Here is a 16,830-nt window from a genome sequence, read left to right on the forward strand (position 1 = left end):
TGGAGAAGGAAGGTCTCCTAGAAGAACATCACCCTGGTGAAGTAGGAAGTACTCCTGTAGCCAGGACCTGCCCAACAGGGGATGCACTATCCTCTTGCACCAAGGATATGTCTCCAAGAACTTCTGCCCAGAGGGAAGGGTTAGGACACCTGTTGTAGTTGGTGAATCAATCATTAGTCATGTAGATAGCTGCATGGCTGGTGGACATGATCGCCTGGTCACTTGCCTCTTTTCTATCTACACTTCTTCCCTTGGTTCATTAATCTCATCCCATGGCTTTTCCTACCACCTCTATGCTGATGACTCCCAAATCTACCTTTCTACCCCTGATATCTCACCTTGCATCCAAACCAAAGTTTCAGCGTGCTTGTCTGACATTGCTGCCTGGATGTCTCAACGCCACCTGAAATTAAATATGACCAAAACCGAGCTTCTCATTTTCCCCCCCAAACCCACCTCCCCGCTCCCCCCGTTTTCTATTTCTGTTGATGGCTCTCTCATTCTCCCTGTCTCCTCAGCTCGAAACCTTGGGGTCATCTTTGACTCTTCTCTCTCCTTCTCTGCTCATATCCAGCAGACCGCCAAGACCTGTCGTTTCTTTCTTTACAACATCCGTAAAATCCGCCCCTTTCTTTCCGAGCACTCTACCAAAACCCTCATCCACACCCTTGTCACCTCTCGTTTAGACTACTGCAATCTGCTTCTTGCTGGCCTCCCACTTAGTCACCTCTCCCCTCTCCAGTCGGTTCAAAACTCTGCTGCCCGTCTCATCTTCCGCCAGGGTCGCTTTACTCATACTACCCCTCTCCTCAAGACCCTTCACTGGCTCCCTATCCGTTTTCGCATCCTGTTCAAACTTCTTCTACTAACCTATAAATGTATTCACTCTGCTGCTCCCCAGTATCTCTCCACACTCGTCCTTCCCTACACCCCTTCCCGTGCACTCCGCTCCATGGATAAATCCTTCTTATCTGTTCCCTTCTCCACTACTGCCAACTCCAGACTTCGCGCCTTCTATCTCGCTGCACCCTACGCCTGGAATAAACTTCCTGAGCCCCTACGTCTTGCCCCATCCTTGGCCACCTTTAAATCTAGACTGAAAACCCACCTCTTTAACATTGCTTTTGACTCGTAACCACTTGTAACCACTCGCCTCCACCTACCCTCCTCTCTTCCTTCCCGTTCACATTAATTTGATTTGATTTGCTTACTTTATTTATTTTTTGTCTATTAGATTGTAAGCTCTTTGAGCAGGGACTGTCTTTCTTCTATGTTTGTACAGCGCTGCGTATGCCTTGTAGCGCTATAGAAATGCTAAATAGTAGTAGTAGTAGTAGTAGTGGTGCGAAGGTGGCAGACCTCACGCGTCACCTAGACAGGATCTTAGATAGTGCTGGGGAGGAGCCAGCTGTCTTGATATATGTGGGTACCAATGACATAGGAAAATGTGGGAGGGAGGTTCTGGAAGACAAATTTAGGCTCTTATGTAGAAAGCTGAAGTCCAGATCCTCCAGGGTAGCATTTTCAGAAATGTTCTCTGTTTCACGCGCAGGCAGAGCTCAGAAGTCTCAAAGCTTGGTTGAGACGATGGTGCAGGGATAAGGGATTTACATTTGTTAGGAACTGGGCAACATTCTGGGAAAAGGGGAGCCTGTTCTGGGCTCCATCTTAACCAGGATGGAACCAGGCTGCTGGCACCAACTTTTAAAAAGGAGATAAGAGCAGTTTTTAAACTAGAATGGGGAGAAGCCAACAGTCACCCAGGAGTGCATGGTTTGGTGTGAAATACATTTAGGAAATCCCAGGAGAGAGGTTTCAACAATGCTGAAAGTAAGCCAAGTGTCCTTAATGAGAGCACAAGATAAAGGATGTACGTTATCCATGTCAACTTCTAAGTAGCTTGTAGATCCAAGGAAAAAACACAATTTGAAGTGCCTGTATACAAATGCTAGAAGCCAAAAAAATAAGATGGCAGAGTTAAGAGTATATAGTACTAAATGATGAGGTAGATATAACTGTCCTCTTTCCACCAAGTCTCCGAGATGCCTTATCAATGGGACACTGTGTTAACAGGGTACAAATTGTATCGAATGATAGAAAGGATCAAATTGGATGGGGGTAAGAGGGAATTGAGTCAAATAAAATATTCAAGCTATGTATCTTCATTCCCAAAGTTTTGTATGGTTCGACCCCAATACACAAGAACAACCTCATTGAATTACTCGTACATAATGCCTCTAAGTTATCTAGAGAATATCTTACCTTACATTTCCCGAAATGTAAGAAAGTAACCTACAAAACAATCCATACTGCTAACTTTTCATATCAAGGCACTAAAATTTGGAACTTCTTACCTAAAACATCAAATGCACCGATGATTATTTGTTATTCTGGTCTACTGAAAACTCACTTCTTCAGTTTAGCCTTTAAGGAAATAAGCACTCTTCTAAAACTCATGACATTAATTTTTACCTCATCCCACCTCCCACTACTCATCTATCCCAGTTAATCCTAGCCCTTTACCTTTTTCCTCCATATTTCAATTATCTAGTTTAAATCACTAACAGGCTTATTTTCGAAAGGAGAAAGGCGCCCAAATTGGTATAATCGAAAGCCGATTTTGGGCACTTTCAACTGCACTCCGTCGCGGAGACGAACAAAGTTCACAGGGGCGTGTCGGCATAGTAGTGAAGGCGGGACAGGGGCAGGCATGGGAGTGGCTAACAGATGGGCGGCTTCAGGCCATAATGGAAAAAAGAAGGGCGCCAGTAGCGAGAATTTAGGTCGCTTTTTTTGGACCATTTTTTTTTTAGGTCCAAGTCCCAAAAAGGTGCCCGAACTGCCCAGATGACCACCGGAGGGAATCAGGGATGACCTACCCTGACTCCCCCAGTGGTCACTAACCCCCTCCCACCAAAAAAAAAAGAGTACTTTAAAAACTTTTTTTCCAGCCTTTAAGCCAGCATTAAATGTCATACCCAGCTCCATGACAGCAGTATGCAGGTCCCTGGAGCAGTTTTTAGTGGGTGCAGTGCACTTCAGGCAGGTGGACCCAGGCCCATCCCCCCCCCACCTGTTACACTTGTGGTGATAAATGTGAGCCCTCCAAACCCCCCCAAAACCCACTGTACCCGTATGTAGGTGCCCCCCTTCACCCATAAGGGCTATGGTAATGGTGTTGAGTTGTGGGTAGTGGGTTTTGGGGGGGGGGGATTTGGGGGGCTCAGCACCTAAGGTAAGGGAGCTATGCACCTGGAAGGTATTTTAATGTTTTTTTTTATTTTTAAAAGTGCCCCCTAGGGTGCCCGGTTGGTGTCCTGGCATGTCAGGGGGATCAGTGCACTACGAATCCTGGCCCCTCCCACGACCAAATGCCTTGGAGTTGTTCGTTTTTGAGATGGCCGCCTTCGGTTTCCATTATCGCTGAAAACCGATGCCAACCATCTCAAACCCGCCCATCTCTGACATTTGGCCGGGCCCAACCATATTATCGAAAGAAAAGATGGCCGCCCATCTTTTTCGGTAATATGGTTGGGACCGCCCCTTCTCGAAGCCGTTCCCGGAGATGGGCGACCTTAGAGATGGGCGGCCCCTTTCGATTAAGCCCCTCTAAGTATTTAATTATATCTGCTCCTAACTCAAGTTTTACTGGTCTAACATATGATGTATTTTACTTTCTGTTAATACATTTTGAACATGTTCATGCTTTCCTAATTGTTATGTATGCCACATTGAACCTAAGTTCTACTCGGGCTAATGTGGTATATAAATGTCATAAATAAATAAAATAAGCATTCCACATGAAAAAACAGATAGCAGCATGTGTGAAGGGAAGGAGTATTCTTGTAGGGCTGAACTACAGTCAGCTAGGACAGAACGGATGAAATGTTTACAGAAATTAGAAAAGCTGACAGTGGAGGAGTGGCCTAGTGGTTAGGGTGGTGGACTTTGGTCCTGGGGAATTGAGTTCAATTCCCACCTCAGGCACAGGCAGCTCCTTGTGACTCTGGGCTTCACTTAACCCTCCACTGCCCCATGTAAGCTGCATTGAGCCTGTCATGAGTGGGAAAGCACGGGGTACAAATGTAACAAAATAAAAATTGGGCAACACTATAATAATGGGTTATTTCAATTACCTGAAACCAATACTAAATAATTTGCCCTAAACTATAACTTTAACCTAAGATATTATCTACAGAATATATGTTAAAAGAAAGGAAACCTCAACAACCATGGGGGCCTACAAAAGACGGTCTTCCCCCTTAGATGGCTCTGATCACAGGTTTCAATTATCCTCTGAAACAAACTGCAATGGAAAATAACTCCTACTTGGAGAAAAAAAACACTGCAGCCAAAAGACAGAGGGAAATACTTAGCAATAATCTATAGGGTTAGTGTCATATAAAACTGAAAAATATATATACAATACTACATGTGCACAGAAAAAAAAAAGTTCCACTTAGCTTATCCATAGACCTCACCAACATTCTGAGCCAGTTGTATAAGACTTCTGCGACATATGCAATTACCCAATGCTAGCTGGGTCATGCTCTTTGGATTTTCCATAACCTCACCTTCACCTGTGTTCTGAATCCATCACACACAGGCTTGAGTCTTGTAGGCACTACAGACAGCACTCTGCAACCCCAATATCAAGAATTCAAAGGACTGCTTTAACAAGGTTTCCAGCTTGTGGTCTTACAAATCATGGAGGTCCGTACTGCCCTCCACTGCAATCATCTTTTTGGTCACCACTGTGACAAGGGATCCACCTTAGAAAGTTTGAACTTGTCCTTCCCAGAAGAGGGGAAAATAGCTTACCCATGGCCCTATGGACAAACAAACCTGAATGGAGTCCCCCACTCAACAGAAATGATTGTCCGAATAATCTGATGAATTGGGAAGGCTCTGGAGAATGTTTTGTACTTTTTTGGGATCTTGCCAGCTATTTGTGACCTGGATTGGCCACTGTTGGAAACAGGATGCTGGGCTTGATGGACCTTTGGTCTTTCCCAGTATGGCAATACTTATGGCAAAAGAATGGAAACCAAGCATACAGCATGTCAGCTCACAGCAGCAGGGAAATGACTTTTTGCACTTCTAAGTGACAATGGGGGGTGGGGGGGGGGAGCAGTTGTTCCAGGCTGCCTAGTAAGATGGCTAGGTTATATGGGTCACTTTCTTTAGATGACCAAGGACCCGATTGTCGCGTTCTCGAGGACCTTGGCATTCTGTCAGGCTTCTTCCCCGGGAACCCTGGGTACGTGAGTCCTTGGACCACGGCCGAGGAGCGGCAGTGGCAGGCAAGATCACCTTCGGAGCAGAGAAGAGACAAGGCTGGACTGGAACCCCAGACTGGAGTCCTGCACTGGAACACTCGGGACTGGAACGCACCGGACCTCAGGTTCGAGCAGTCGGTAGGGCTTACAGGAAAACCAGAACTGGAACCAGCAACAGGAACAACCGGAGTCAGGATCCAGCAGTGCTCTCAGGTACCTAGGCTAACATGAGACAGGCAGGCAGGGAATGTCCGGGTTCTGGCAAAAGTCCGAGACAGGTGGCTGGCAGAGAAGATCTGAGTACAGGCAATAGGCAGAGACAGGTGGCTGGCAGAGAATAACTGAGTATAGGCAATAGGCAGAGACAGGCGGCTGGCAGAGAATAACTGAGTATAGGCAATAGGCAGAGACAGGCGTGGTCAGGTTCAAAGCAGGAGTCTCTGGGCAGGCGGCTAGCAGAGCAGAAGATAGGTACAGGCAAGGGTCAGAACCAATAGCAAGACTAGGGCTGGAGCTCCAGTAACAAGGAGAACTGACAAAGGACAAGACTACGGCTGAAGCTCCAGAAACCAAGGAAACCCCACCGGGGAAAACCAGAGGCTAAACTCAGGAGACCTAGAAGCTGTACACAAGCTAACAAGCAGAGCAGTGCCCAAGCTAACTAGGCAAACACTAGGAACTCACACAGAGCAAACACAGAAGAACTAGTAAAGCTGTACACAGGCTACCAAGCAAGGCTGTGCCCAAGCTAACTAGTCAAACACTAGGCAATCACACAGAACTGGACAATGTAGCAGTGCACAGAGCACCCTAGCATACCAGGGACCTTATACGATGCAAAGGCAAAGGCTGCAGTCTCTAAGTGATTAATAAAGCCCTTCAACACCAGAGACACAGCTGCAGCAATCTCTAGGTAACTACGGAGGCTGTTCAGGCACAAACCACAGAGCAGGCAGAAAGTACAGTGAAACACAGAGAGGCTTCCCACACCCAGGTGTAGTGTAGTGTAGTGAAGCAATTAGCGTCATGCTGGAAGCAGCCAGCACAGAGAGAGAGAGAGAGAGAGAGAGAGAGAGAGAGAGAGAGAGCTAACCCAGGCAACACCCACAGGTGCAGTATAGTGAGGCAATTAGTGTCATGCTGCTGGATGCAGCCAGCACAGAGAGCCAGAGCTAGCTCAGAAAGGACAGACAGAAGAAACAGGAGCCAGCTAGGAAGCTGACCCCCAGGAACAAGGTAAGTCTGAGGGTGGTCACGGCCACAGACGTGACACCAATGCACAAAGCTTACTGTGCTTGCAATGTTTGGTTTAGACAGGTTGTAGCCTGTCTAAAGCAAACGTCTAATGCATAAGGGGTTCTGCGTCCCTTTTACCTTTCGCCATAGCAACTACCGACAACCCTACGTAAATGTATTACAAGTAGCTCATTAGTATTAAAATGAGCATTCTGAGCAATGCACAGACATTTCCATGCACTGAGTGCCTATGTTTAATGTGCAAAATTTTACAGCAGGTGTGGAGCCGTCTTTATGGGGAGCACTCTGCTTGCACTGTATCCATGGTGGTCCACCAGACACCCTCCCGACCCCCCTCCCCCACCGTACTGAGTGCCTATGTTTAATGTGCAAAATTTTACAGCAGGTCTGGAGCTGTCTTTATGGGGAGCACTTTGCTTGCACTGTATCCATGGTGGTCCACCAGACACCCTCCCGACCCCCCCCCACCTAATTTTTTATTACATTTGTATCCCGCACTTTCCCGCTCAATGCGGCTTACATAGTAACAAGAGAATACAATCTGTAGTATCTGAATCAACAAAGGAGGTATGTGGTATGACATCCCTGGTGGTTCAGTAGTCCTCCCGACCCCCCCCCCCCCACACACAAAATAAGAAATTTCCATGGTGGTCGGGCTGGGCAGGACCCCTCTAGTCTCCACAAAGCACTGGTGGTGTAGCGGGATTCCCCTCCACTCCCCCAGACCCCTACAATACCTTTGACATTGGCGGCAGGAGAACTGTCTCCTGCCTCTGTACCCACCCAGGGATGTCATTAGTGTATGTAAAGGGGGGGGTGGGGGGTGGGAAGGGGATGTTTCAGGTGTGTGGGGCGAGGGTCAGGACCCCTGGGGATTTTTGGGGATTGCAGGGGTTGGGAAGGGTCTGAGCAATCCTGACCAAGCATAATAGCTGTGCCTAATGCACAGCTCTTGTGGGCATGCGCTAGGAATGCTCGGACCCCTTTACCAAAAAAATGCACAACATTAACATGCAAATTATACGCTCGCTGTTAGTGTTGTGCATCAGTCAGTAATTCCAACTCGTTAAATGAGCCAGTGCTGGAGTTCAATGCATCGGTCTCTTTAAGCATGCAAAAGTTTCCCCACCCCGACTCCTAAAGAAACCTCTGATTCAGTATCATGATCCTATTTAACAACCAATCCGGTTTCACTACTATGAAGAACAAGCTATTACCACATTTGCTGTAAAGTTTCTACCTCCCCCTTCTGATACATTTGCTGTAAAGTCTATACCTCCCCCTTCTGACAATATGAAAAACTTTCAGCTATAGGTCTTGCCTTATCTCACTCCCAAGAGACTTAAGCACTTCAGCAGAATTGTCATTATTTCAAAATCAAAATAAATCTTTGCCATGGAAGACCTACGTTCCTTTGTATTTTATAGTTTAGACTTGTTAAACTACCTTTCCTGTGGATCAAGTCAAGGCGGGGCACTTGTAGAAAGAAACACCAGAATTTTACACAGCCAAGAAACTCAGCAGGCAGAGTTATTAGGCAACTGTTATTAGGCAACAGGCCATGATGCTAGATAAGGACCCCAAGGCCCATCTAATCTGCTCAGTTTACTTCCTGTTACACAGTCAGTCCTGTTGATGTTTGGATTTCTCTTCAGGTTTTGGCAACCAGATAGCCTCTGTCTATTCTATGCTTTCTTGAATTCTGGTATCTTTTGTATCTCCACCACCTCTCTTGGGAGAGGCTTCAATTCATTCACTGTCCTTGCTGCGAAACAATTTTTCTAATGTCACTCCAGATTCTCCCTCTTCAAACCTGATGATATGATCTCTCAATCTAAATTATTTTCCATTGAAAAGGTGTTTTCTTTGAGGTACTTAAATGTATCTTATTCCAAGGTAGTGACAGACAACTTCCAGCCTTCAGTGCCACTTATGCTTTCAGGGTATTCTCAAAGAACATATATGAAATGCATATGCATATCCTGAAAACCCAACCAGCTTGCTGCACCTAAGGACTAGTGCTGCCTTACCCCTGCTACAAGGTATACATATCCAGCTCATTTAGTCTTACTTCATAGGTTTTAGTACAAGTTCTGCACAATTTTGGTAGTGTTTTTCTGGTCTTTCAGTACTTGGTTAACATATTTTTGGTGGCATAGCCTCCAGAATGGAACACAATGCTCCACATTAGGTCACACTAATGATTTGTGCAGAGGCATTATCACCTCATTTTTCTTTATGCACCCTAACAGTCCTCCATCAAACTGTTTCACTATCTTGAGTAAAATCTTGAAAATCCTAGACAGAGTTAACTCACACCTCAAACTGCTGTGTACCCATGACACCCATCACTCCTACTCCTTCACTATCACAGCCCACCCTCCCCATCCAAGAGGTGTACATACACTACTTGAGAGGAACATTAAACTGTGCAGGAGACTAAGCCAGCATACATTCACACCACAATCCCTGAAGCGCCCATAAGAGCAGGAAGCACACACCTTCACAGTTTGATGGATATCTTGGTCTCCTTAGTTGTAACCCTATACCTTGCAAGCAGTATTCTTGAGGGTTGCTCAAGATCAGATGTGATCAGCCCCTCTCTTTATAGACACACACATCAGCATTTCATATGCCATCATGTACTGCTCCTCTATTGAATTTCTTCATACTAATGAAAAATAAAAATTGTATCATGCATCTGACTTGATTGCCTAGCACTCATGCATACAAGTTTTCTTAGACAAAAAATGAGGACCAATTCCCTTAGGGGATATATTTTTATCACAGATTTTCTGCTAACCTCACTACAATGTCAACATAACTTATCAATACACTAAGCAACTCCAGAACACAATTGCATTTTACAGGAGACTAAGCCGCACGCATTCACACTACAATCCCTGCAGCACCCATAAGGTATGGTAGCACACACCTTCACAGTTTGATTGACCCCTCCATCTCCTCAGTTGTAACCAAAACCTTAAAGCAGTATTATATCTATTTTTTTCATTGAATACATCATCACTTTCTTGATGGTTTTTAAACCCCTGACACAGCCTGAGGGTAAAATGTGGTGGCATTGTTATTCTCATACTAATTTTATTTAGTGGTAATACTTGCTATATCAAGAGTAACGATGGGCCCAGGGCCCAGATGGTTTAGGCACTGCTTTATGTTTAATATATCAGTAAGTTATGTAGACATTGTAGTGAGGTTAGCAGAAAATCTGTGACAAAAATATACTTTAAGGGACTAGATAAAATGAGGACTCAACTAATCTAAGAAGACTTGAATGAGAATTTTTACATTAGCGTGCAAAAATTCAAGAGGAACAGTATATGATAACATTTCAACTAAAACTAACGCAGAAAAAACACGTCTCATTCTCTCATCACAACAAAACGCGAGCAAACCCGCCACTATAAACACCCCAAACTATACCCTCCATGTTTTAGATAGCCTGAAAATACTTGGAGTCACAATTGACCGAAATCTAACACTAGAAAGCCATGTGAAAAATACAACAAAGAAAATGTTCCAATCAATGTGGAAACTCAAAAGAGTAAAACCGTTCTTCCCAAGGGAAATATTTCGCAGCCTGGTACAATCAATGGTGCTGTCACCTAGATTACTGTAATGCAATCTATGCCAGATGTAAAGAACAAATCATCAAGAAGCTCCAAACAGCCCAAAATACAGCAGCCAGACTCATATTTGGAAAAATGAAATACGAAAATACCAAACCCCCAACAGAAAAACTACACTGGCTCCCACTTAAAGAACGTATTATGTTCAAAATCTGCACTCTGATTCATAAAATCATTTACGGAGAAGCCCCGTGCTACATGTCAGACCTCATAGACTTACCACCAGGAACACGAAAAGATCAGCACGCACATTCCTGAACCTCCATTACCCCAGTTGCAAAAGACTAAAATACAAATTAACATATGCATCCAGCTTCTCCTACATAAGCACGCAGCTATGGAATGCATTACCACGTGCCGTGAAAAAAATACCTGACTTAACTAACTTTCAGAGATCACTGAAGACCAGCTTGTTCAACAAGACATACCATAACGATCCATCCTAACTAGCAGACAATGGAATTCAAGCCTGAACAAGATAAAACCTATCATTCTATACTTGACTTCCAAGGCCTACTCTACCGCAAATGAACTTTAACGCAATACCGCCCTCTTATTCCGAATATGAACTCCTTATATTTGACTACTTAATCCACAAGCACTTTAATGTAATACTATTTGTATCTCTCGCTCCGTAAATGGCGATTGCCATGACAGAACAATGTAAGCCACATTGAGCCTGCAAATAGGTGGGAAAATGTGGGATACAAATGCAATAAATAAATAAATAACTAAATAAATAAATATCAAATGCAATCAGCCCCTTTCCTCACAGGCACAGGTCAGCATCTGACCTGAAGCAATCCTCAAGAATTTTGGCAAATGGCTTTCAAACACTTACAGAAACGCATCATAGATACAAAGCATCGTAAAATAGTTTGATATATTTAATAACTGTTTCTGCAACATTTGTTTTGATTATAGCACTAAATATTATGAACATGGCCAGTTTTATTAGAGGCAGCACCCTGTGCCCATACCAGAATCAACACATCAACACCCTCCCAAGACGAATAGAGGTTCCCCTAAAACACTGCAGTCTATGGTGCCCTTTCCAAGCCACGCAGTTAAGGATGTGGCACTCCTTAGACTTTGATGCCCTCTGCAACCACACAAGTTATGCACGTCCCAGTATAAAGACACTAGCCAAAGTCCTGCTAAATAAATAACTTCCAAGCAACAGTTTGAACCTAGTGTCTGGCACTAACTGGAAGGAAAAGAATTGGAAAAGCACAGGTTTCTGACAACGAGTAAAACCCGCAATCCTTCCAGATCTCATTCCCTTAAGGTTAGGTTCGCCCCTCCCGCGGATTCTCAGGCACCGTGACCAACCTGCGAAAGGCGTCCTGCAGTATGGAGCAGGAGGCTCCAGCGGAGGAACCCGGACCATGCTCTATCCCGAAAGAAGAAGTAAGAGCGAAGGGATCCATAGAAAGCTTCACCGAGCGGGGTAGGGGCCACAGAGAGCCCCAGGGGGACTCCCCCGATATCAACCGCTCACGCTCCTCTTCCTCCTCCCTCCTCCACATCTGTGCCGCGAAGAGGACCTCACAGGCACAGAAGAGTAAGAGAAACAAGCCAAGGAAGCCCCACATGACGACGGCCACAACAGTGGAAGAACCGAGGAAAACTCGGACCCCTCCACAACCACCGACTGTAGTATCTAAGAAGATCAAAGCCTGCTAGTGAAATAAGGAAACAACTGTCAGCTGATCTTTCACGTGCCTCTCCCACACACCCCTCCCCGCCCCTCCCCAGTCCCCTCCCCTCCCCGGTACGTGACATTCAGCGAGTGGTGAGCGCGCCGCGACAGAACGTACACTGCTTAAGTCAAAGGTTGCTGCCCTTGAGATTTAAAAAAAAAAAAAAAAAAAAAAAAAAGGACGCGCGAGAGCGGCCGCAACGGGTTTTCACCTCTAAGCGCGAGCGCCCTGCAGGCTGCAGCTGCTAGGGAGGTTATTTCTACACTTTCATTTCCTTGGATCTAATCTCATTGGTGGCCTTAAGCCGTCTTTTGCGCTTTTATCTGAGGGGTGTCTAATCTGATTTTGAGGTGCAATTGATGTGTGTGGGGTGGGTTCACGTAAATGGACCCCCTTTTTTTCTTGCATATTTCTTTTATAGACTTTATCTTTATTGTTCTGCTTCCCTGGTTTTATTGTGGTCTAAGGATTTTCTTTGTTTTTTTCAAGACTGTTTCTTTAATAGTGTTTTTCCTTGTTTCTTTAAACAAGTATTTAACTTATATATTATTCTTAAATCTACACATTTAAAAAAGTGCTGATATTAAAAAAGCGTAGCAGGTTGTGACGCCAAGGGGAGCAGAGAGCAGACTGCATAGGTAGGTGTGACCAGGGTTGCCAGGTGGAAAATTTTTTTCCCACCCAATCCAGCCTAAAAACAGCCCAAAACCCGCCCAAACTCAAACCCCGCCCCTGACACCCCCACCCCCGCATCATCAGCCCCGCCTCCCCATCACCGGCCCCGCCTCCCCCATCATCGGCCCTGCCCAGAACGTCACTAACCCCGCCCAGAACGTCACTAACCCCACCCCCTGCGGCCGAAAAAACCGCCCGAAAAACCGCGGAAAAGAAAAAAAAGAAGCCCAAAAAACCACAACCCGCCGCGGGCAAAAATTTCCCGCGGCGGGTCGTGGAAAACCGCCCACCTGGCAACACTGGGTGTGACGGACTGCTGAAAAGTAGGCGCAGGCACCATCGTCCTTAGTCCATTTGGGGGAGCAGTCGCTCCCCTGGCGCCCTATGTAGCTACTCTGTCCAGGGGCTCAGTCTAGAATATGATTGCTTGGGTGTGAGAGTGTAACAGGAGACCTACAAGAGGTCCTGGGTTCAAATCCCAGACAAAGCCCTTTATGGTGGCAGAGGCATTCAGGTGGGTACTACTAGTCAAACCTTGTATACCCTAAAGCAGTGGTCTCCAACAAGCAGCAGTCCATTTTTGCAGCCCTCTTATCCAGCACCCCCCCCCCCCCCCACCTGCTACTGTGGGTAGAGAAAAGGCCCCATGAAGCTCTGCTGGGTCACATGTCCCTGCGTGATCACATTGATATGTATGCATGCACACGGGGTGATATGATAAGTTCAAATATTTGAAAGGTATTAATCCGCAAACAAATCTTTTCTGGAGATGGGAAGGCGGTAGAAGTAGAGGACATGAAATGAGATTGAAGGGGGGGCAGACTCAAGAAAAATGTCAGGAAGTATTTTTTCACGGAGAGAGTGGTGGATGCTTGGAATGCCCTCCCGCGGGAGGTGGTGGAGATGAAAACGGTAACAGAATTCAAAAATGCGTGGGATAAACATAAAGGAATCCTGTTCAGAAGGAATGGATCCTCAAAAGAGTAGCAGAGATTGGGTGGCAACACCGGTGGGTGGGAGGCGGTGCAAGTACTGGGCAGACTTCTACAGTCTATGCCCCGAAAATGGCAAGGATAAATCAAGACTTTAATACTTAGGGATCAATTCAACTCTAACCTGGTGTTAAATCTTTGTACAGATATTTCCAATTACACCAGAATATCCTGCATATTAATTCATTCACAAAGTATATTTTGGGAATAGAGAGAGGAGAAGAGGATTTTAAAACACAACCCACGGGGAAATATGGTGTAAACTCAGCCCAGCAAACACCCACAGAAGGTGAACTCTCCACAGGAAAACCAATGAAAGGCAAAACACACAGTGGATCCAAAAAAGTCCTCTCACAATTAGTGTCTTCCTGAACAAGGTCTTTATTGACAGTAGCAGAAATGACCCGACACGTGACGTGTAAACTCAGCCCAGCCATCTACCCAGAAAAAGATAAGTGAAGAAGTTTTAAAGACATTTTTATGAACTGTTATTTCAATACATATCGTTCTGGGTCAGCACAAGATTTATTTAATTAACAAGGAGAGGAAGGAAGGATAAGCTCTGTGATGTTTGGCAGCTGATGTCTTACTCCATGTTTATGGTAAAAGGCACTACAGCACTACTGAGCACTGCAAATTAAAAAAGAAAAAATATACTTTGTGAATGAATTGATTAATATGCAGGATATTCTGGTGTAATTGGAAATATAAGGATAAATCAAAGTCAGGTATACATATAAAGTAGCACATATGAGTCTATCTTGTTGGGCAGACTGGATGGGCCGTACAGGTCTTTTTCTGCCGTCATCTACTATGTTACTATCAGGCTCATTTTCGAAAGAGAAGGATGCCCATCTTTCGACACAAATCGAAAGATGGGCATAATCGAAAGTTGATTTTTGGCGTCCCCAACTGCTTTCCGTCGTGGGGACGACCAAAGTTCCCGGGGGCGTGTCAGGCGTAGCGAAGGCGGGACTTGGGTGTGCCTAACACTCGGGTGTCCTTGACCCATAATGGAAAAAAAGGGCGTCCCTGACGAGCACTTGGACGACTTTAGGACCAAGGCACAAAAAGGTTCCCAAACTGACCAGATGACCACCGGAGGGAATTGGGGATGACCTTCCCTTACTCCCCCAGTGGTCACTAACCCCCTCCCACCCTAAAAGAAACAGCTTTAAAAATATTACGTGCCAACCTCAAGACCATCGCAGCAGTATGCAGGTCCCTGGAGCAGTTTTAGTGGGTGCAGTGGACTTCAGGCAGGTGGACACAGGCCCATCCCCCCCAACTGTTACACTTGTGGTGGTAAATGTGAGCCCTCCAAACCCCACCAGAAACCCACTGTACCCACATCTAGGTGCCCCCCTTCACCCCTAAGGGCTATGGTAGTGGTGTACAGTTGTGGGTACTGGGTTTTGGGGGGCTCAGAACACAAGGTAAGGGAGCTATGTACCTAGGATCAGTTTCTGAAGTCCACTGCAGTGCCCCCTAGGGTACCCAGTTGGTGTCCTGGCATGTCAGGGGGACCAGTGCACTACGAATGCTGGCTCCTCCCACGACCAAAAGGGCTTGCATTTGGTCATTTCTGAGATGGGCGTCCTTGGTTTCCATTATCGCCGAAAACCAGAAACAACCAAGTCTATGGACGATCATCTCTAAGGACGACCTAAATGTTAAGGTTTGGGCGTCCCCGATCGTATTATCGAAAAGAAAGATAGACACCCATCTTGTTTCGCTAATACAGGTTTCCCCGCCCCTTCGCCGGAACGTTTTGCGAGGATGTCCTCAGCAAAACTTGGGCGCCCCTTTCAATTAAGCCCCTCCATGTTACATGCAAATGCCAGTTGACTCACCTGTCCCTATGTGTGCATGTACATATGCGTCAATGTGACCACACAGGCTCATGTGACCCAGCAGAGCTTCGCAGGGTCTTTTGTCTACCCACAGTAGCGACAAAACCTCCCGACAGTACACCTCTACTGCAGCTCAGTCTCGATTCACTTTGAAAACAGGTGCGCAAACATTTCTTTCTTGTACTTGACTATTATATTGAATTTGTCCACCCAAAATGCAACATATTACATTTATAAGACCCCTCCCCCCAGTGCTTTCTTTTTCTTTTATTTCCAAGCCAAAATAAAGTGATTAAAATATATATATATATATCCTTGTAAATCAAAATTAGTATTTAAAATTACATTGGTAAGCCTAAACGTTTTTGGTGGCCCCTGGAGCTTTCTCGTGTCCACTTTGCAGTCATTTTCATGAAAAAGGTTGGAGACCACTGCCCTAGAGGAATGGAAAGATAAGGGAGATATGATAAAGATTTTTAAATACTTGAAAGGTATTGATATACATACAATCAAATTCTTTTTCAGAGATGGTGAAACAAATGGGGAAGTAATAAAAGTAGTGGACATAAATTGAGATTTTGGAGACTTAAGAGTAACATCAGAAAATTATTTTTCACAGAGAGGGTGGTTGATACCTGGAATGCCTTCCCAAGGGAGGTGGTGGAGACAAAAACTGTGGCAAAATTAAAAAATGTGTGGGATGAACACAGCGGATCCCTAATTAGAAAATGAATGGTATAAAATATAAAACTTAAATGGCTGCATGTGTTGAGTGGTGCTTAGACGGCAACTCCGGCAGTGAATAACTAAGGCCAATACTGGGCAGACTTCTATGGCCTTTGTCACTTACATGGCAAGTCAGTTTAGGATGGGCTGGAGAGGACTTCAACAGCAACTCTAGTAGTTGGAACGTAAGGACAGTGCCATGCCAGGATCCAGGGGCGTTGCCAGACTTCGGCGGGAGAGGGGTCCAGAGCCCAAGGTGAGGGGCTGCACATTTTAGCCCCCCCTGAGCTGCTGACACCCCCCCCCCGCCGCCATTGCCGGCCCCCCGCCACCACCACCACCACCACCACCACCAACAACAACTTTGACCCCCCCCCCCCCCGCTGACGACCCTCTCGGGCCCCTGTGGCCCCTTGTAGCTACGCCCCTGCCAGGATCAAGTATTTTGTACCACATTCATTGTTAGTTTAATCATGAATTGATAATGTGTGACTACTGGATAGACTGGATTGAACATTCAGGTCTTTATCTGACTGTGCTGTTCTAGGCAAAGTATAGAGTAGCTTCAACAGCCAGCTTAAACCATCCCCAAGTAGAAGCTTTACCAGTAGACTGTCAATTCTTAAGCAAATCTTTATTGCAGTACTCAGAATAAACAAAGAAAATCCAACTTACAGTTCAGTTGCTTAGACAGA

General features: G+C 45.5%; 1 protein-coding gene across 1 annotated transcript in view; it reads right to left on the bottom strand.

Moving 5' to 3' along the window:
* HEXB (hexosaminidase subunit beta) overlaps window positions 1-11,895 on the bottom strand; it is a 158,286-nt gene extending 146,391 nt beyond the window's left edge. Inside the window, 1 exon segment of the mRNA XM_030193280.1 lies at window positions 11,519-11,895. Coding sequence (XP_030049140.1) covers window positions 11,519-11,781 — 263 coding nt within the window. The 5' untranslated portion in view covers window positions 11,782-11,895.
* Between the last annotated feature and the right edge of the window lie 4,935 nt (window positions 11,896-16,830).

The sequence above is a fragment of the Microcaecilia unicolor genome, chromosome 2 (genome assembly GCF_901765095.1).
Source record: "Microcaecilia unicolor chromosome 2, aMicUni1.1, whole genome shotgun sequence".
In the NCBI taxonomy this organism is placed as follows: Eukaryota; Metazoa; Chordata; class Amphibia; order Gymnophiona; family Siphonopidae; genus Microcaecilia; species Microcaecilia unicolor.